We start from the raw sequence: 20,807 nt of genomic DNA, 5'->3' as shown, positions 1-20,807 counted from the left end.
GAAAAAAAGATAATCTTGCTTAAAATTTTAAAAACCAAAACTTTTCGCTGGACATAATGGATGTCCTGAAAGAAATACACTGACAAATAAAATTAAAACTTTCGGTGTATCTTTCTGATATTGTTTGTAACGTTTACAGCAGTGACTGAAGCTGTTTTCTGTAACCATAATTGCAGACCATAGCCTCATCCACCCATAACATGAAATGATCGGTCTCTATCTGTTAGGACAGTTGTCAGGTCAAGGACAATACAGATTAGGTCACTACTTACACGTTCGTTGCCCTTGACAATGTGGCCTGCAGTATGATGACATCCCCGGTTTTCAGCGCACATGGGATGGGAAAATTGGTCTCCTGAACAACAGAGAGAAAGTTTTAACTGAATCCAAGTACAAATGTAGCTGGAAAATATTTGCATTCAAACGTTAGCAACTATAGATCGTTTTTGGAGCTAGGCTAACGGTATTTTAGCCACATCATGACCCAGCTGGAGTGAGTGTGTGAGTTGGGTTTAACGCCGCTTTTAACAGTATTCCAGTTATATCACGGCGTGTCAGCTTAATGTGGGAGGAAAGCCCAAAGTGATGCAGGTCTCAGACGTTTACCACTTCGGTGAAACCCATGAGCACGGGTATGGTGCTGACAAACCTAGAAACATAATCGAGGCGAACCGGGATTCGAACCCACAATCATAGGTTTCTGGCGTGCCCAAGGGACGCAACTCTGCACAGCGAATCGCGGCGCCTAACACGACTGGGCCACCCGTGCCCCATGACCCAGCTGGAAATCAACGTGCAGGGATAAAGTGATGAAGAGCCAAGGATCACTGTTTGTTTGTGTTTCTGTTGTTAACGCCGCACTCACCAATATTCCAACATTCCAACTACCGTATTCGACGTAATAAGCGCCAAGGGCGCTCTGAAAATTAGAAAAAGCGGGCTCCTATCAGAATATTATTTTGAAAATTCGTAAATTTCGTGGTTAATGTCTGAAATGTTTATATACGACGGATATATTTTTCCTGGATTTAAATGCCCATAATTAAGGGTGCATATAACACGCGAGTGCGTATTATACATGAATAAATACGTCTTGTGTACATTGATCAATCGGAAGGGGTGCTAATTGAGATTGTTCACTAGCCAATATATTAGCAAATATCGTCGTGGGCGCTTAGTAGAGCAAGGCGCTTATTACGTCGAATACGGTAAATGGCGGTGGTCTGTAAATAACCATGTCTGGACCAGACAATCTAGTGGTTGATATCATGAGCATCGATCTGAGCAATTGGGATACGATGACATGCATCAACCAAGTCACCGAACCCTCGAAGTCATGTGTCCAATTCCACATGTGGATACAATGCGTGAAACTCTTTTATTGGTGTTCCCCTTCTGATATAATTGGCACAATACTGAAAGTGGTGTAAAACCAACTAACTCACCACTCATGCAATGCTATTGTGTCCTTACCTTGCCTAGAGGGGCCAGGCTAGTCCATTGGTAGCGTTCGCATTTGTCAGGTCTGTAGAACTTCCAGGTACCGTCACTCCAGCACGTGACCTTGGTGTGTGACCCGCAGTAGCGGTGTTCGACGTTACACTTCACGTGACCTTCAGCTCCCATTGACGTCTCGGAGGTGATGACCTTGGCATTGGGCACTGTGGCAGTTGCGCAGTCTTTGTAGCCTCTCTCTGGAAAGGCAGCGTGAAGAGAACGACCTTTGATATTTATTTTCTGAAGGGATACACTCCCAACGCCTCCGAAAACACTCTCTCACCCAAACCCTCACTCCATCCCCCAACATTATCTTTCTCGTTATATCATGCAGCAGTGCAACTTCTAACAGTTGACTGCTACTGGGTGCAGCCAAATATATCTCCCCTTAACTACAGTTCGAGACAGACCGCAGTGTCGATACACACCATTTTATCGATATATACGTTAAACCATCTTCACTGTACCCAAGTAAACATCCTGGTCGTAAGAGACGACTTGGCTCCTGTGGTCAAGATCAGTGATTGCGTACATCGAAAAAGTTGTTCATAATATCAATTACTTGTTTGTCTGGTCCTGGCTCGATCATATACAGACTGCCGCTATATAGCTGGAATGTTGATGTTTACAGTGTTACAATAAAAAACAAACAATCTGTACATACAGAACACCATCCCATAATCCGTTGGGCTTCGTGTGCTTCTACAAAACTCTCTGAGCTACTCGTGAAATCATTGTCATCGCTGTCAAAGTCCTATTTAAAGGTTTCTGATAAACGTTCTTATGACTGGATTCATGTAACTGGTCTTGTTGCTATGGTTTCTTATGTGATAACGGTAGATCCAATCACCATACGTCTCCCCTTCTCCCATACAGCCACCCATGTTGTCACGTAAAGACTCTTATTCATGACGCGAATTAATAAAGTCTCGGTTAAAAAGGTAATCGATAGAAAAATGACTGTTCCCATACATTATCACGATTGTTTCGATGCTGTCGGTACCATTCAAATTGATTTGCAGGAAAAATCAAGAAAAACTAAAACAGGGTGATTCAGAACATTAATAAAGAGATGCTCAATCGGTCACGAAAGCTCCGGGATTTTTCCGATTACGACACACATGAATTCATGGTCAGATTAACTTTTAACGAATCAAATTGACGTATTATGACACTCGGTCACCTTAGCACCTGCAGAGAAGTGCGGATTTGTCAGTTGACTGGGGCACATGGCCATCACGCCGTTTTCCCACTTTGTGATGAGCCTACCCTTTCTTGTTTAGAAGTTGTATTTTGAGTATGAACTGAAGCGTGAGTAAAGGATGTGAGTATGACCTTTGTGTTTCGCTTATCATTATGAGTAAGGCCCGCACATGCATGCTGATGGAGACAGTTCAGAGCAAGGGCCGATAGATCAAGCACTCATTGCCTTAAATGACTCTTGGCTGACCAGGCGAATTGTAGAGTCAATGGCTTACATTGACCATGACGGCGAGGAACGACGTTTAAGTAACTGTCGTAGGGTTCAGTTTGAGCCCATTCGTTTCGACATTATCAAAGTCAAGATAATTTAAGGTTCTTGCTTGGGACGAACACCCAGAGTACAGAATCAACTCTATTCCATATATACCACACCAGTTCGGGGGCAGGCAGTGAATGTAGCACATGGAAAATATAAATGTTTATATGGAAAGACATTTTTTTATTTATTTTTTTTATTGTTTTTTTTAATATTTATTTATTATTTATTTATTTATTTATTTTTGGAGGGGGGTATTTTAGTCTCGATTATATTTGTCTGGCGATCGGCATTAAGGGGCTAAAACAGGGACTGGTCGGCTCGGAGTCTCAGTGAGCTAGCACTATAAATCGGCATCAGTCCGGACGTACATGCACGTCGCTATATAAGTGCAATAATCTTGGACGCGACGTTAAACCCCATTTCACCTCACCTCACCAGATACACCACAATGTAATTAACTAATTCTCGGACGGGTTGACCTGAAAAACACACTCATTAATAACAACAACATATTACTGTTACCAGTATGTTGGTATCAGCAGCTGTGATGCAATGGTGGCGTTGAGCGGGGACAGAGAAAGATCGATATTATTACATTCGACCTGTTACACTCATATCTATCATGAGAATATGTTTTCATATCCCGACGGTCTTCTTACCTGTTTACGTGCAGACTAAACTAATCGTCACATCCATTTACTATAATTGTATATTTTAATTAAATTTTTAATTTCAGGGTTTCCGGAATGCTGAATCGGTTTATAATACTTACCAGGTGTAAAAATGTGGACAATGTCGACATTGGGAGACTCGACTACAACGCTGCTGATTGTTGTGTAGTTGACGACGTGGGGGAACGTAGCCACGGACGTCCCATCTACTCGGACCTGGATGCAGATAGTTGGCCTTAACAATTAATCGAAAAAATCGATGTATTGCAATTGTCCATTATAGTTAGAACATGTTAGCGAGCAAGTAATCATTGGTGTGCTTTTACGACACTTTCAGTAATATTCCAGCAATATCATATCAGGAGACACCAGAAATGAGCTTTCCATATTTTCCATATTGGAAGCTTGGAAGTCGAACACGTGTCTTAGGCGTGACGATCTAACGCTTTAACCACTAAGCTACCTCACCGCCCCAATACCGCGTAAAAAATATTGCCAGTTTACAGAGAAGCTACTAAATAAACTTAACACTGGACTTCACCATTGGTTAATGTAGTGGGACCGCTTCTGTGGTCTAGTGGATAGAGGGGCACGGGTGGCCCAGTCGTCTAAGGCGCCGCGATTCGCTATGCAGAGTTACGTCCCTTAGGCACGCCAGAAACCTATGATTGTGGGTTTGAATCCCGGTTCGCCCCGATCATGTTTCTAGGTTTGTCAGCACCATACCCGTGCTCGTGGGTTTCACCGAAGTGGTAAACGTCTGAGGCCTGCATCACTTCGGGCTTTCCTCCCACATTAAGCTGACACGCCGTGATATGACTGGAATACTGTTAAAAGCGGCGTTAAACCAGACTCACTCACTCACTCTAGTGGATAGAGCTTCTAAGTGGACGAGAGCTTTGCTTAAAGATTGTGTAGTGAATCATTGTCACCTCAAAATGTGGTTTCAGGATCGTGATAGTCAAATGGAATCTCTTTTTGACCGGGAAAGGGAAAGGATTAACAGGGACTGATCCTCCCCCACCGGGTACTGTGTTACCCAGAGTAAGCTGTGACGTCACGGAGTCCGCCTTTAACATAAAGTGTTTGAGCTGTTCCTTCATCAAACTGACGCTGATGGACCTGAAACGTACATTGAAATTATAATTGAATGTGGTATACATTTTGTACTGTTGTAAAATGTCGGAATTTCCTGATTTGATTAAGATAATTGATGGTTTCCAATTGTGAGTACTACATGCTGCTAACGCTTAAGGGATTTGACCGGACGTACAAATGGGAGGCCCGAACTCATTCGTATATCTCCTCTCCAGGAGGGCAGCGATAACTGCTAAACCAACCATTCGGCAGGACCCTGGGTAGGATACATGTAAATCCCCAGGGGTGACTAAATGGGATCATATATTCAGGCTCGGTGACGAGGTTAATTTGCATGTCATCGCACCCTCACGGCATGGGGCGGCATCAGTCAGGGGTTTGTCTGGCCCAGACGCGATTATTCATAGCTGGAATAGTGGAAACACATCACCCAATCCTTATTTTACATTGTGAACGGAACCGTAATATGATGCTATCATTATGGGTACAGTTAAGACACATACTATAGTACCGTGACAGTAAACTGTATAAATATGTACGTTATATATACGCGGCAGGGAGATGCAGGGGCTACATACGTGTTCAGTGTGAGATACAGGGCCTACGTACGTGTTTAGTGTGAGATACAGGGCGTACGTACGTGTTTAGTGTGAGATAAGGGGCGTACGTATGCGTTCAGTGTGAGATACAGGGCCTACGTACGTGTTTAGTGTGGGATACAGGGCCTACGTACGTGTTTAGTGTGAGATACAGCGGGTACGTACATGTTTAGTGTGAGATACAGGGCGTACGTACGTGTTCAGTGTGAGATACAGGGCCTACGTACGTGTTTAGTATGAGATACAGCGGGTACGTACGTGTTTAGTGTGAGATAAAGGGCGTACGTACGTGTTTAGTGTGAAATAAGGGGCGTACGTATGTGTTCAGTGTGAGATACAGCGGGTACGTACGTGTTTAGACTGAGATACAGGCGTACATACGTGTTAAGTGTGAGATACAGGGCGTACGTAGGTGTTGAGTGTGAGATAAGGGGCGTACGTATGTGTTCAGTGTGAGATACAGGGCGTACGAACGTGTTCAGTGTAAGATAAGGGCGTACGTACGTGTTTAGTGTGAGATACAGGCGTACGTATGTGTTCAGTGTGAGATACAGGGCGTACGTAGGTGTTGAGTGTGAGATAAGGGGCGTACGTATGTGTTCAGTGTGAGATACAGGGCGTACGTACGTGTTTAGTGTGAGATAAGGGGCGTACGTATGCGTTCAGTGTGAGATACAGGGCCTACGTACGTGTTTAGTGTGAGATACAGGGCCTACGTACGTGTTTAGTGAGAGATACAGCGGGTACGTACATGTTTAGTGTGAGATACAGGGCGTACGTACGTGTTCAGTGTGAGATACAGGGCCTACGTACGTGTTTAGTATGAGATACAGCGGGTACGTACGTGTTTAGTGTGAGATAAAGGGCGTACGTACGTGTTTAGTGTGAAATAAGGGGCGTACGTATGTGTTCAGTGTGAGATACAGCGGGTACGTAAGTGTTCAGTGTGAGATAAGGGCGTACGTACGTGTTTAGTGTGAGATACAGGCGTACGTACGTGTTTAGTGTGAGATACAGGGCGTACGTAGGTGTTGAGTGTGAGATAAGGGGCGTACGTATGTGTTCAGTGTGAGATACAGGGCCTACGTACGTGTTTAGTGTGAGATAAGGGGCGTACGTATGTTCTCAGTGTGAGATACAGGGCGTACGTACGTGTTTAGTGTGAGATACAAGGCGTACGTACGTGTTCAGTGTGAGATACAGCGGGTATATAAATATTCAGTGTGAGATACAGGGCCTACGTACGTGTTTAGTGTGAGATACAGGGCGTACGTATGTGTTCAGTGTGAGATACAGGGCGTACGAATGTGTTTAGTTTGAGATACAGGGCGTACGAACGTGTTCAGTGTGAGATATACGGCTTACGGACGTGTTCAGTGTGAGATACATGGCGTACGTACGTGTTTAGTGTGAGATACAGGGCGTACGTAGGTGTTGAGTGTGAGATAAGGGGCGTACGTATGTGTTTAGTGTGAGATACAGGGCGTACGTACGTGTTTAGTGTGAGATAAGGGGCGTACGTATGTGTTCAGTGTGAGATACAGGGCGTACGTACGTGTTTAGTGTGAGATACAGGGCGTACGTACGTGTTCAGTGTGAGATACAGCGGGTATATAAATATTCAGTGTGAGATACAGGGCCTACGTACGTGTTTAGTGTGAGATACAGGGCGTACGTATGTGTTCAGTGTGAGATACAGGGCGTACGAATGTGTTTAGTTTGAGATACAGGGCGTACGAACGTGTTCAGTGTGAGATATACGGCTTACGGACGTGTTCAGTGTGAGATACATGGCGTACGTACGTGTTTAGTGTGAGATACAGGGCGTACGTAGGTGTTGAGTGTGAGATAAGGGGCGTACGTATGTGTTTAGTGTGAGATACAGGGCGTACGTACGTGTTTAGTGTGAGATAAGGGGCGTACGTATGTGTTCAGTGTGAGATACAGGGCGTACGTACGTGTTTAGTGTGAGATACAGGGCGTACGTACGTGTTCAGTGTGAGATACAGCGGGTATATAAATATTCAGTGTGAGATACAGGGCGTACGTACGTGTTTAGTGTGAGATACAGGGCGTACGTACGTGTTCAGTGTGAGATACAGCGGGTATATAAATATTCAGTGTGAGATACAGGGCCTACGTACGTGTTTAGTGTGAGATAAGGGGCGTACGTATGTGTTCAGTGTGAGATACAGGGCGTACGAACGTGTTTAGTGTGAGATACAGGGCGTACGAACGTGTTCAGTGTGAGATGTAGGGCTTACGGACGTGTTCAGTGTGAGATACATGGCGTACGTACTCGTTTAGTGTGAGATACAGGGCGTACGTACGTGTTTAGTGTGAGATACAGGGCGTACGTACGTGCTTAGTGTGACATACAGGGCGTACGTACGTGCTTAGTGTGAGATACAGGGCCTACGTACGTGTTCAGTGTGAGATACAGGGCGTACGTATGTGTTTAGTGTGAGATACAGGGCGTACGTACGTGTTCAGTGTGAGATACAGGGCGTACGTACGTGTTCAGTGTGAGATACAGGGCGTACGTACGTGCTTAGTGTGAGATACAGGGCGTACGTACGTGTTCAGTGTGAGATACAGGGAGACCGTGGAACCGACTAGTCTCTTGCAAGGCCAGGCGAATTTATTAAGCTGCGACTGAAATGTTATAAATTGCAAGAATACTAATACACAGAAAAACATACATGTTCAAATTAATATAAAATTGAAAGTTTTATTAATTTCTTAAGCATTGATGTGTTCAAGCTAAACGCAAACATAATTCACTTCTGGTGGCCATCGTTTCATATCTTTCACACGCCACTGTATACTACCAGGATTATTAGCGGGAAGGAAAACAAAATCAACACGTTGACTGAGTAGAAAACACAAAGAAGGTTCATTTACCTTTGGTATCCAGGTCATTTGCCGGCATTCGCCTTTCACTTGGTTTGTGACTGGACCGGTAGCAGCACACCGAGACACCATGTCCTCTCCACAGAACATGTACGTGTCATCAGTGCACCTGTACTTAGTTGTAGTGTAGTCCCCGGCGCTGTGTTTGTCTATTGTCATCTGGTATGGCGGTGGGTCTGGTTTGGTACACAAGGCCAGATTCCCACCTGAAAAAAAGATTTCACACTCAATACCCGATATAGCTACGAATTAATGTCTGAAGTCCAGTTGATCTGATGTTTGTTTGTTGTTTAACGCAGCACTCAACAATATTCCGGCTGTATGATGGCGGTCTGTAAATAATCGAGTCTGGACCAGATATTCCAGTGATTGACATCACGAACATCGATCAACGCAATTGGGATACGATGACATTCATCAACCAAGTCAGCTGGCCTGACTACCCGGTCCCGTTAGTCGCCTTTTACGACAAGCATAGTCGCCTTTTACAACAAGTATGGGTTGCTGAAGACCTATTCTACCCCGAATCTTCACGGGTCCATCTGCTATTTAATTATAGGGCAGTTGGGTATGCTAGGAGTGTTAGTGTTGGCATGGGTTCGATTCCCCACAAGGATTCAAGGTGTGAAGTCAATCTTGGTATAATCAGTCGTGATACAGCAGGAATATTAAAACAACGGCTTACTAACTTTTCAAGCTCTTTGTCAAAAAGTACGATGGTTAGTGGTGGCACTGACCCTGTGTACAGGGCACAGGTCGTCACAATGACAACCACGATGTATTAATGGATTTTTTTAGGGTATTTGTTTTCATTATGTTGATTATTTCTTCATCTGCGAAGTTTATGTCACACTGGTTTGTTTGTTTGTTGTTTAATTCCTTACTCAGCAATTATATTTCAGCTATATGACGTCGGTCTGAGTCTGCACAAGACAATCCAGTGATTGACATCATCAGCATCGATCAACGCAATAAGGATACGATGACATGCATAAACCCAGCGAGCCTGACCAACTGATCCCGTTCGTCGCCTCTTCCGACAAGCATAATCGCCTTTTACGGCAAGCATGGGTTGCTGAAGACCTATTCTACCCCGGATCTTCACGGTTCCTTGAATGTTTTGAGAGAGCTGTTTTGACAGCTTTTTAAGACCTTTGACCCAGTTAGAAACCCACTTGCAGGGGCATAATGATGAAGAACCAAGCATCCCTATTTGTTTGTGTTTCTGTTGTTAACGCCGCTCCAAGCAATATTCCAACTATCCAGCGATGGTCTGTAAATAACTGAGTCTGGACTCAACTCTTCTATTGATTGACATCATGAGCATCGATCTACGCAACTGGGATACTATGACCATGCACCCAAGTCAGCGAGTCTGACCCAATCCCATCAGTCGCTTCATATGTTGTTGAAGCATGGGTTGCCGAAGACCTATTCCTCAGCAGGATCTTCACTGGGGACATGTCAGAAGTGAAATTAAATGTTATTGTTTTGACAGAATTAAAAAAACAAACAAGCAGCACCACTTTCTATAATTACCATCTTTTACTTTGGCATTGGCACTAACGCGTATTCTCCCCACTGGAACGGTAGACGGCCACCCCGAACTCGTTATGAAGTCGCGACCGATGACGTAGCCAGCACCAACACGCATCTCGCTGCCATTGCCCCAATCCAACCAGAAAGGCATGTACTCGCCACAGGACAGGGGGCTGTGCCACTTTGTCAGTTCCGTTTCACATATCGTACAGTCGGTCTTTGTGTTCTTCCGGGCACCAAGGGTAAACTGGACATTTAGCCCCCAAACTTTATCTGCTTTAACGTCAACAATGACCTCTGTGCACGAGTTTACCCGGAATAATTTCGTCCTCTCAGAACCACTAAGGGGCAAGGTAATCCACTTGTTATCGGTATCCGGTTTCAACGGTTGGTCGCTATAGGCGAGGTCATTATCTGAAACAAATGGGGTGTAATGCAATTTCACATTATCACATTTATTTCAAATTTGATATGACATTTCCTTGTATTATCGTTAGCGTGACTCTGCATGCTATAAGGCTTGTAACCTGTGAAGAGCCGGGATAGAACTGGTCATCAGCAACCCATGCTTGTCGTAAAAGATGACAAACGGGATCGGGTCGTCAGGCTCGCTGACTTGGTTGATACATGTCATCGATCCCAATTGTGTGGATCGATGCTCATGATGTCAATCACTGGATTGTCGGGTCTAGACTCGATTATTTTACAGACCGCCGTCAAAGAGCTGGAATATTGCTGAGTGTGGCGTTAAACAACAAACTATAAAGCTTGTTTGTTGTTTTTCAACGGTCTGAAAATATTCGAGTCTCGGCCAGACACGCCAGTGGTTGATATAATGAGCATCTCCCAAAGCCGCCAGGATATAATGGTAATATATAATCTCTCACTAACACACACCTGACTCCCTCACTAACACATACCTGACTCCCTCACTAACACATACCTGACTCCCTCACTAACACATACCTGACTCCCTCACTATCACACACCTGACTCCCTCACTATCACACACCTGACTCCCTCACTAACACATACCTGGCATCTGAAACTCGACAGTCCGGACGGCCATTGGTCCTTGCATCGACACAGCGGGGATAAAATCTCCCTCTACATCGACCTGCACGTCTCTGACGTCTTTGCCGTCAACACCTACCTATGAGATATATATATTTCTTAAACATCCAAACTATGAGACATATATCTTTCTTAAACATCCAACCATAAACAATATGCTGATATGTAATTACTTATCAAGTGGCCGGTATGTGACTTTTTCAGTTTGATCAATCGTTAAACATGCACACACAAAACAACCACTTAATCCCTCTCCAACCGTCGTACAGCTCTAATATTGATGGTGACAATGATCAGAAATAGTGTAAAGAACTTTACAAGGCAGAATTCGAAATTTAAATTTGAAATTAGAACAAACAGCATTAGAACGAGTATAGGGATTTCACTCCAATTAAAAACAGCACAACAACATCAGCAGCAGCAGCATCGTCATCATCGTCGTCGTCATGTACATCAATATTTTGCCTTTTGTCATCAATAGATCTGTTTGGGCATATATTATTGGCTGATTTTTCTGTATCTTCCCGAGGCAAGGGCGTTAAAGTCCAGTTTCCACCATTGCCGAACTAGGCTGGAATATCCAGACTAGGCTATTACGAGTTATGTCCCTCCTATATCCCTCCTATTGACCAATCAGATTACATCTTTCATATCACATGCATTTGCTTTAAACAAAATGGCCGCGCCCAGTCAAGACGGCTAATCAAGATCTATATTGTAATAAAACGGGCCTTACCCCGCGATTTGCATGATCTACTCACTTGAGCAAAAAACATGAAATGACTTGAAGGTACACATGCTTTGCAAATCCTGCAGTCTACCTAACACTGCACGTTGAAATCCATGTTGTTTACGAACCAGATGTCTAGTTCGCTACACGATTTTGATTGAACTATGCAGACTCGTTCGTCAACCTAAAGTGTAACTCAAGCCAAGTTCGCCAAGGGTGGAAACTGGACATTTATGATCATTTAAAGCCCTTGCCTCGGGAAGATGATTTTTCTTCTGACGTTGACTTTTGGGATCTTTAGAGAAAGAGAAATAATCGGTCCTGAGGATACATGACGATACACATCCTTATCCATGACCCCTTACATATCATGTGGTTGTCGTCTAGTATATACACTCATGAAATTAACATCTACTTCATAATTTAATTCTGTAACGTATTGTTGAAGTATCAAGCTCTCTCTTCAAGCTTAAGTGTAATCGTTATGTCTTGCAGTTCCTTGTGAAAATTCCCTTCACACAGTACGTCATCATATTATAACAGAGAGGTTCTGTCGTTCACATTAAGTCCCAATTATTTCATATCTAAATTATACATTGATTGATTGATTCTTTGTTGTTTAACGCCGCACTTAGCAGTATTCCAGCTATATGACGGCGGTCTGTAAATCATCAAGTCTGGACCACATAATCCAGTAATTGACATCATGAGCATCGATCCACCTAATTGGGATCGATGTCATGCATCAACCAAGTCAGCGAACCTGCCCACCCGATCCTGTTCGCCGCCTCTTACGACAAGCACAGTCGTCTTATATATTTGATTAATCAACAGTCAACTAACATGAATTTGTACTTGAATATCACTCACACGGAAGCCCTTGACCAGATACGTGATGACCATGTGAAACTCCTGACCCATGTGGAACGGGAAGGAGTCGATGATGATGTTGCCGGTGACGTTGCTAGCCAAAATGAAGGTGTTGATGTACTGGACACTGCTGAAGATGATGCTGGCTGTCAGGACGGGCGTGTGTCTGGCAGTGGCGGTGTTGACGAGTTGTATCTCCATCCTGGAAAGATGAATAACCAGGACGATCCAACAGCCTGGGAGTTTTTGCATTTTGCAACAGAAATTTCACTAACCCGGGAGCTTGTTGCTATGATTCCCTCACTGACAAGGATCATTTTGCTACAGAAGCATCGCTGGAAGTACCTTGTCGCTATAGTAACGTCACTGGTAGAATGTTGCTGGGAACAGCATTGGAAGGACAATGTTGCTATGGAAACATCACTGGACGGGCATTGTTGCTACGGAAATAGCAGTCGGGGAAATAGTAACTGCGAGCTGTGGGTAACATTTGTGTGTGGTGTCTGGACAGCAACGACCTTACTCCATACAATAAACAATATTTGTAGCTGAAGTTTAATTGCATCTTTGTACTTTTGTCTTGTAACATAAAATGTGTAATTAAGATTCTTGATACATTACACAGACGGAAAAGCAAAATGATTAAAATGACCTACACTTGAGCCAGAGTTGGCGTTGCGTAAATATGGAACTCCGTTGAAGACACTGGAGGACATGTGAGCGTGAACGCATTCTTCCTAGTCTGAAATGAAATGTAAAGCCAAATAACTTTGGAATTCTCACTTCTAACCAACAATATGTAATTGTTATGCGACACAATTCTTCCGTTTCCTGGACATCAACAAAATACATCACTAAAATACAACGTTTTGACCTTGACAGGAATGACATACACTTGTGGGGCATCGTTCCTCTTAAATTTCAAATTACTTTGCAATTGACCATTGTGTTACAATATGCGCCAGTGGTAAACGCAATAATCCTTTTTGTAACGATACAGGGCTGGTTGAGGAAGCCTACTGGTTTAAAGGGTTTGGTTGTCACACTGAAGGTCAGGGTTCGATTCCCAACTTGGATACACTGTGTTAATGTCGTGATATTGCGGAAACATTGTTAAACATTCAGACTCGCGCACTTTCTCGTATCGATAAACAAAGTAAACAGTTATGTTGGTCATATATTGAAGCAGCCACACTCGTTGTCACAGTACGGAGTGGTTTAAGATTTAATCAGGTTATCAAGAATTTTCATTGGCCTTCATCATATCTCGCATTAGTGACCTGATTAGGAGATGACCAACATCTGCGTCTCCATCGTTACACTGTCACTCCCATGAACACTAAAACTTTCATTCCAAATCTTTCGAAAATATCAAACCGGTAGTTTTTGTTTGCTGTTATATCACAAACATAAATGAGGACAAACATAGTATTCACGTCGTGACAATATAGAGCAATACAACGCCTTCAAAAGCAGCCCAGAGTAGTACAACGCCTTCAAAGTCAGTCCAGAGCAGTAAAACGCCTTCAAAAGCAGTTCAGAGCAGTAAAACGCCTTCAAAAGCAGTCCAGAGCAGTAACACGCCTTCAAAAGCAATTCAGAGCAGTAAAACGCCTTCAAAAGCAGTCCAGAGTAGCAAAACGCCTTCAAAGGCAGTCTAGAGCAGTAAAACGCCTTCAAAAGCAGTTCAGAGCAGTAAAACGCCTTCAAAAGCAGTCCAGAGTAGTAAAACGCCTTCAAAGGCTGTCCAGAGCAGCAAAACGCCTTCAAAGGCAGTCCAGAGCAGTAAAACGCCTTCAAAAGCAGTTCAGAGCAGTAAAACGCCTTCAAAAGCAGTCCAGAGCAGTAAAACGCCTTCAAAGGCAGTCCAGAGCAGTAAAACTCCTTTAAAAGCAGACCAGAGTAGCAAAACGCCTTCAAAGGCAGTCCAGAGCAGTACAACCCCTTCAAAAGCAGTCCAGAGCAGTACAAAGACTTCAAAAGTAGCCCAGAGCAATAAAACGCCTTCTAAAGCAGTTCAGAGCAGTACAACGCCTTCGAAATCAGCCCAGAGCAGTACAACGCCTTCATAAGCAGCCCAGAGCAGTACAACGCCTTCATAAGCAGCCCAGCGCAGAACAACGCCTTCAAAGGCAGTCCAGAGCAGTAACACGCCTTCAAAAGCAGTTCAGAGCAGTAAAATGCCTTCAAAAGCAGTCCAGAGTAGCAAAACGCCTTCAAAGGCAGTCTAGAGCAGTAAAACGCCTTCAAAAGCAGTTCAGAGCAGTAAAACGCCTTCAAAAGCAGTCCAGAGCAGTAAAACGCCTTCAAAAGCAGTTCAGAGCAGTAAAACGCCTTCAAAGGCAGTCCAGAGCAGTAAAACGCCTTTAAAGGCAGTCTAGATCAGTAAAACGCCTTCAAAAGCAGTTCAGAGCAGTAAAACGCCTTCAAAAGCAGTCCAGAGCAGTACAGCACCTCCAAAAGCAGTCCAGAGCAGTACAAAGACTTCAAAAGTAGCCCAGAGCAGTAAAACGCCTTCTAGAGCAGTTCAGAGCAGTACAACGCCTTCGAAAGCAGCCCAGAACAGTACAACGCCTTCATAAGCAGCCCAGCGCAGAAAAACGCCTTCAAAAGCAGTCAAAAGCAGAACAACACGATTAAATGCAGTACAGAGCAGCAAATGATCGGAATATAGCTGCCCACAACATACGTACAATATCAGGGTATCTGAATGTCGTCACGAAACATGTTCCTTCCACGGTCTGCCAGATCCCCTCGCGGCAGGTACTGGAGGGCGGGGCTGCCCCACACGGAGCCGTGCCCACCTCGCACGTGTATCTGGCGACAAGGGAGCTCCCTGTCGTGATTACTGCTTCAACTTTCATTCCTGCCATTGTGGGCGGGGGCAACATGCAGTCAAAGGGTCCGGGTTCTGAAAATATTTCTTCAGCCATGCAGTGCTCTAGAATATAGACTTTATCTCGGCCTCCAATGTGGTCAGGGAGGAATTGGTCCCCAACACCCAGTGATTATCGCTAGAGACGAACGTTATGAGCACAATGTCGATCGGAACAATCAACAATGGCTGTCAGTCTCGATAATTCAGTTTACTTACAGCCATAATTTAGCTGGAATATCGCTGACTGCGGCGTACAACATCCACTTAGTTTGTTAGTTAATTCGTAGCTTAACGCTACACTCAGCAATATACCAGCTAGATGACGGCGACCTGTAAGTAATCGAGTCTGGACCAGACAATGATTGGCATGTTTAATCATGAGCATCGATCCATGCAATGGGGATACGATGACATGCATCAATCAAGTCAGCGAGCCTGACCACCCGATCCCATTTGTCACCTCTTACAAGAAGCATAGTCGCCTTTTACGGCAAACATGGGTTGCTGGAGACCTATTCTAACCCGGATCTTCACGGATTACATCCATTCAGGCCATGTGAGGAGGGAGATATTTGTTTCTGCAAAGCCGATTGATAACACTTGTTGATTTTTTATTTGAGCATCTTTATCTGCGTGATTATCGTTTACTGAGACTTTTGGCGATTCATGTAAGTGGTGGTATATTAGTGCCTACCTTTAACTACGCCATGTCCCCGCACCCAGACAACCCTCCTCAAGTTAGCGCTGACCGGTGATATTGACAGGATTTGGGTCGGCTCTATGGTGTGTGGGTAGATCACCACCGGACGGCCGTTGACGGTTATCTACAAACAAATACCACGACAATTTACAATCACGGGTTATAAATAACAATATAAACATTACATCTATAAAACAGGCGGCACTCATAACGTTCACAGTTCTTTTCTGACAATAATAAATACTCAATAAAGGAATGAACCTCCCTTTGTATCAGTTCACTTAAGCAAGAGTGAGTGAGTGTTGTTCAATGCGGCAATCGCTAATATTCCATCCATAACAAATGATTGACATAATGAGCAACGCCCAACGCTATCGTGAGTAGCATGACACGTAATCATCCAAGTCAACAAGCCTGACCACCTGATCGATGTTAATTGTCAAGCAACGCTTACTGTGAAATGTTTACAGTGCCACTTATATAAGGATTTTCTAATGTAGTACACACTTAGTTACACACATACGTACATACAGATGTTTTCCTGCAGTACACACATACGTACATACAAATGTTCCCCTGCAGTACACACTTACACACTGATGTTCTCCTGCAGTGTATACTTACATACATTTGTTCCCCTGCAGTCTATACTTACATACAGATGTTCCCCTGCAGTACACACTAACATACAGATGTTCCCCTGCAGTACACACTAACATACAGATGTTCCCCTGCAGTACACACTTACATACAGATGTTCCCTGCAGTACACACTTACATACAGATGTTTCCCTGCAATACACACTTACATACAGATGTTCCCCTGCAGTACACACTTACATACAGATGTTCCCTGCAGTACACACTTACATACAGATGTTTCCCTGTAATACACACTTACATACAGATGTTCCCCTGCAGTACACACTTACATACAGATGTTCCCCTGCAGTACACACTTACATACAGATGTCCCCCTGCAGTACACACTTACATACAGATGTTTCCCTGCAATACACACTTACATACAGATGTTCCCCTGCAGTTCACACTTACATACAGATATCCCCTGCAGTACACACTTACATACAGATGTCCCCCTGCAGTACACACTAACATACATATGTTCCCCTGCAGTACACACTAACATACAGATGTCCCCCTGCAGTACACACTTACATACAGATGTTCCCCTGCAGTACACACTAACATACATATGTTCCCCTGCAGTACACACTAACATACATATGTTCCCCTGCAGTACACACTTACATATAGATGTTCCCCTGCAGTACACACTTACATACAGATGTTCCCCTGCAGTACACACTAACATACAGATGTTCTCCTGCAGTGTATACTTACATATAGATGTTCCCCTGCAGTACACACTTACATACAGATGTTCCCCTGCAGTACACACTTACATACACATGTTCTCCTGCAGTACACACTTACATATAGATGTTCCCCTGCAGTACACATTTACATACAGATGTTCCCCTGCAGTACACACTTACATACAGATGTTCTGGCAGTAGGGTAAGGACCACATGCCATTCTTTTCCCGACTTGAGGGAACTGACGTCGCTGGCAGGTACCGTATTTCCTGCTGTGACGTTTGGATTAAAAAAGTAAACCTCCAACTGTTTGGTTGATGAGACGTAGTTCAAAACTATACCATTCTCTGCCAGGTCGTCGGTAAACTTGAGTTTCGATCTACAAAAGTGATAAAACTGTCGACTAGGAGAGGATTGCCCAAGGGGTTTGAAAAAATCGACAAAAGCATGATGTCTGTCGATCTTCATCAAAGAGGATCATTTCGTTATACTGGTGTTTTGTTGAGAATAAATTATGAAGTCATCTGTTGGTCATGACGTAATAAATGGATACAATTTATCAGAAGAATATGTTGACATCAGTGAAGTGTTGTCATTTCATTTCTGACCTACTGCTTGAGTTCAGAAACATTGCTGAACCGACGATGTGTGATGCTTCTAGTTTCTTGTTTAAGGTGAGATGATGTGAACGTCGCGTTCCAGGTTATTGCACTTATATAGCGACGAGCATGTACTTGTGTGTGTGTGGCTGTTTGTACCAGTCAGGACTGATGCCGATTTATAGTGCTAGCCCACTGAGATACCATGCCGCAGTTTAACATGAAACACAGGCATCATGCATAATGACTTAATCTTTCACGTCTTGCAAAGTGAACTAGCGAAATAAACGTATATCCAACACACCCCTGTTCTATAAGATACATTGTACTTCTCACCTAATACCAAAAGACACCATTACGGCTAAGCTGAAGCTACCAGCCCTGTGTCTGTTCCAGGTAATGAGCGTTAGTGAAGGAAACTTATTTGTTGACATGTCTTACGTTGGTCCCTGAGGTGTCACCCATACTTCCAGTGCATCACCGATGTTCATAGGGCATTGCAGTTCCACCATGGACATCTGTAAAGAGGAACAGAAGAAGACGAATTGGTTCTTTGTGCTTACTTACTTTGACACACAGTACAGTTTAACCTACTTACAGGGGCGGTCGGGTAGCCTTGTGGTTAAAGCGTTCGCTCGTCACGCCGAAGACCCGGGTTCGATTCTCGACATGGGTACAATGTGTGAAGCCCATTTCTGGTGTCCCCCGCCGTGATATTGCTAGAATATTGCTTAAAACGGCGTAAAACCATACTCACTCACCCACATACTTACAACGAGCACTGTGTATCCAATCCTGCGATATAGTACACTTTGGACTAACGTCATGATGTGATGACGTCATGGCGCTTTTCAAATTGCCTTTCTATCTAACACATAATTTTGTCAATCAAGATGTTCGCACCCACGTCAGTTATCGATCGGTTAGATGGATCGGATCAGATAATTGAATATTAATCTCTGGGAAGAAATATCACAAGGCGATAAGACATGCCAGCAATCTCTCATGATGCGGGAGTATATCAAACACACACAAAACACTTCGTGCCACAGCAGTCACAAAGTTGGCCGAGGCGGTAGTTGGTGCCTTGAATCATGTCTGCCTCTGGACACACGTATGAACAATCCTTGAAAGGTTTCATAAACAGATAGGGGCGGTCGGGTAGTTTAGTGGTTAAAGTGTTCGCTCATCACGCCGAAGACCCGGGTTCGATTCCCGACATGGGTACAATGTGTGAACCCCATTTCTGATGTCCCCTGCCGTGATATTGCTGGAATATTGCTAAAAGCGGCGTAAAACCAAACCCACTCACACACTCACTTCATAAACACATGTACAACTATTGCTCAGTGTATGGCGTTTAGCAACATACTGCACGGTCAAAAAATACGACAGCTGTTGCTCTTCCTTCGTGATGTTCGACCCACAGCGACGCCATTGCACGCCCCAGACCGCCCATTAATCCCTAGCAACTCGGTAAGCACACTATTGCATGTCTTGCAGATGCTGCAGTTTGCTGACTTTATTGGCGGAAACATACGCGCTCTGCACCACAATGCACTTATGTAATATTTAAACAATGTGATTAAACTGAACAAAATTGATATTTAAACTTAAATACAAATACTACTTATTGCTGCGTGGGATTTGGGACACACACTAAATGGATGAAAAAATGTGATTCATTTACACCTAACCTGTAAATTTTAGGGGTGGTTTATTATGTTTAAAACGTATTTCGTCTCTTAACATAGAGAATAAGGGGGGCAGCCTTTCAGTTTGTCATGTTCGTGCATTTCAATTTACGGGGCCGATTATTACAACTTTGATTTTAGAGCCATCTCCAACAAAAACAAGGTTAGTCTTAAATTGAGCATCCTAGAAACATAATAGGCTTGCTCTACCCACACGGGGTAGAGAGAATGTTCGAGATAAGCGATGTCATGGAACACTCACACCCACACGTTCAAAGACAGCCTGTTTACAGACAATGTCGGCGTCCGGCCAACCTGAACTAGAGTTGCAGTTGATTGTGGTCCTCCCGCTACACAGGGCAAACCCCTCCTGGCACCGGTAGGTCGCCGTGGCCGCCGTGGCCGAGTGGGAGACCTGGACAGAGGCACCCCCGGGGAGAGGGGGGCGGGGACAGTCGAATGGGGACCAGTCGGAGATTACCCCTGAAGCGGAGAGTAAAACACAGATATTACACTTATTAATTCAATATTGTAGCCATAGTAGCATCGTGTAAAATATGAGTTGACGAATGCAAGTAATATTCAGCTGTAGTCCACAATAGTCCAGTTATATCACGGTGACCAGTACATAGTAAAGTGTAGACCTGACAAACCAGTGATTGACAGCATGAGCAGCAACACGCAGTCACCCAGAACCAGACAAACCGATTCCATGTCTACAGCTGCCTCTCACGACAAGCAATGGGGTGTTGGGGTACTATAGTATTATTTGGATTGAGTAAAATATGATCGATCATGGTGCATGTACGCGTACCCAAGGAAAATGATAAAGGTACGGCTCTACAAGGAAATTGGATATTTACCCGAACATAATTCCGAGGTGACTGTGTAATATTGATATCAGGTTCGGTTTGTTTCTTTGTTGTTTAATGCCGCACTCAGCAATATTCCAGCTATATGACGGCGATCTGTAAATAATCGAGTCCAATCCAGTGATTGATATCATGAGCATCGAACCACGCAATTGAGATACGATTATATGCATCAACCAAGTCAGCGAGCCTGACCACCGATCCTTTTAGT

At 43.9% G+C, this 20,807-nt stretch overlaps 1 protein-coding gene and 1 pseudogene across 1 annotated transcript in view; one reads left to right on the top strand and one right to left on the bottom strand.

Moving 5' to 3' along the window:
* Positions 1-20,807, bottom strand: part of LOC139448552 (uncharacterized) — a 67,712-nt gene that overhangs the window by 3,438 nt on the left and 43,467 nt on the right. Inside the window, exons 32-46 of the mRNA XM_071230118.1 lie at positions 19,987-20,207; positions 18,472-18,548; positions 17,612-17,810; positions 16,086-16,215; positions 15,207-15,424; positions 13,170-13,255; positions 12,514-12,715; positions 10,875-10,992; positions 9,840-10,253; positions 8,292-8,506; positions 7,966-8,042; positions 4,623-4,812; positions 3,792-3,906; positions 1,474-1,694; positions 273-355 (exon numbers count right to left, since the gene is read on the bottom strand). Of these exons, the coding sequence (XP_071086219.1) occupies positions 273-355; positions 1,474-1,694; positions 3,792-3,906; positions 4,623-4,812; positions 7,966-8,042; positions 8,292-8,506; positions 9,840-10,253; positions 10,875-10,992; positions 12,514-12,715; positions 13,170-13,255; positions 15,207-15,424; positions 16,086-16,215; positions 17,612-17,810; positions 18,472-18,548; positions 19,987-20,207 (2,566 nt within the window). The remainder of the gene's footprint in view (positions 1-272; positions 356-1,473; positions 1,695-3,791; positions 3,907-4,622; positions 4,813-7,965; positions 8,043-8,291; positions 8,507-9,839; positions 10,254-10,874; positions 10,993-12,513; positions 12,716-13,169; positions 13,256-15,206; positions 15,425-16,085; positions 16,216-17,611; positions 17,811-18,471; positions 18,549-19,986; positions 20,208-20,807) is intronic.
* Positions 13,805-15,153, top strand: LOC139447811 (uncharacterized; annotated as a pseudogene).

Source organism: Haliotis cracherodii, unplaced genomic scaffold (genome assembly GCF_022045235.1).
Source record: "Haliotis cracherodii isolate W230 unplaced genomic scaffold, xgHalCrac1.p SCAF_7, whole genome shotgun sequence".
NCBI classification, from domain to species: domain Eukaryota; kingdom Metazoa; phylum Mollusca; class Gastropoda; order Lepetellida; family Haliotidae; genus Haliotis; species Haliotis cracherodii.
This window is presented reverse-complemented; position numbering and strand designations above follow the sequence as displayed.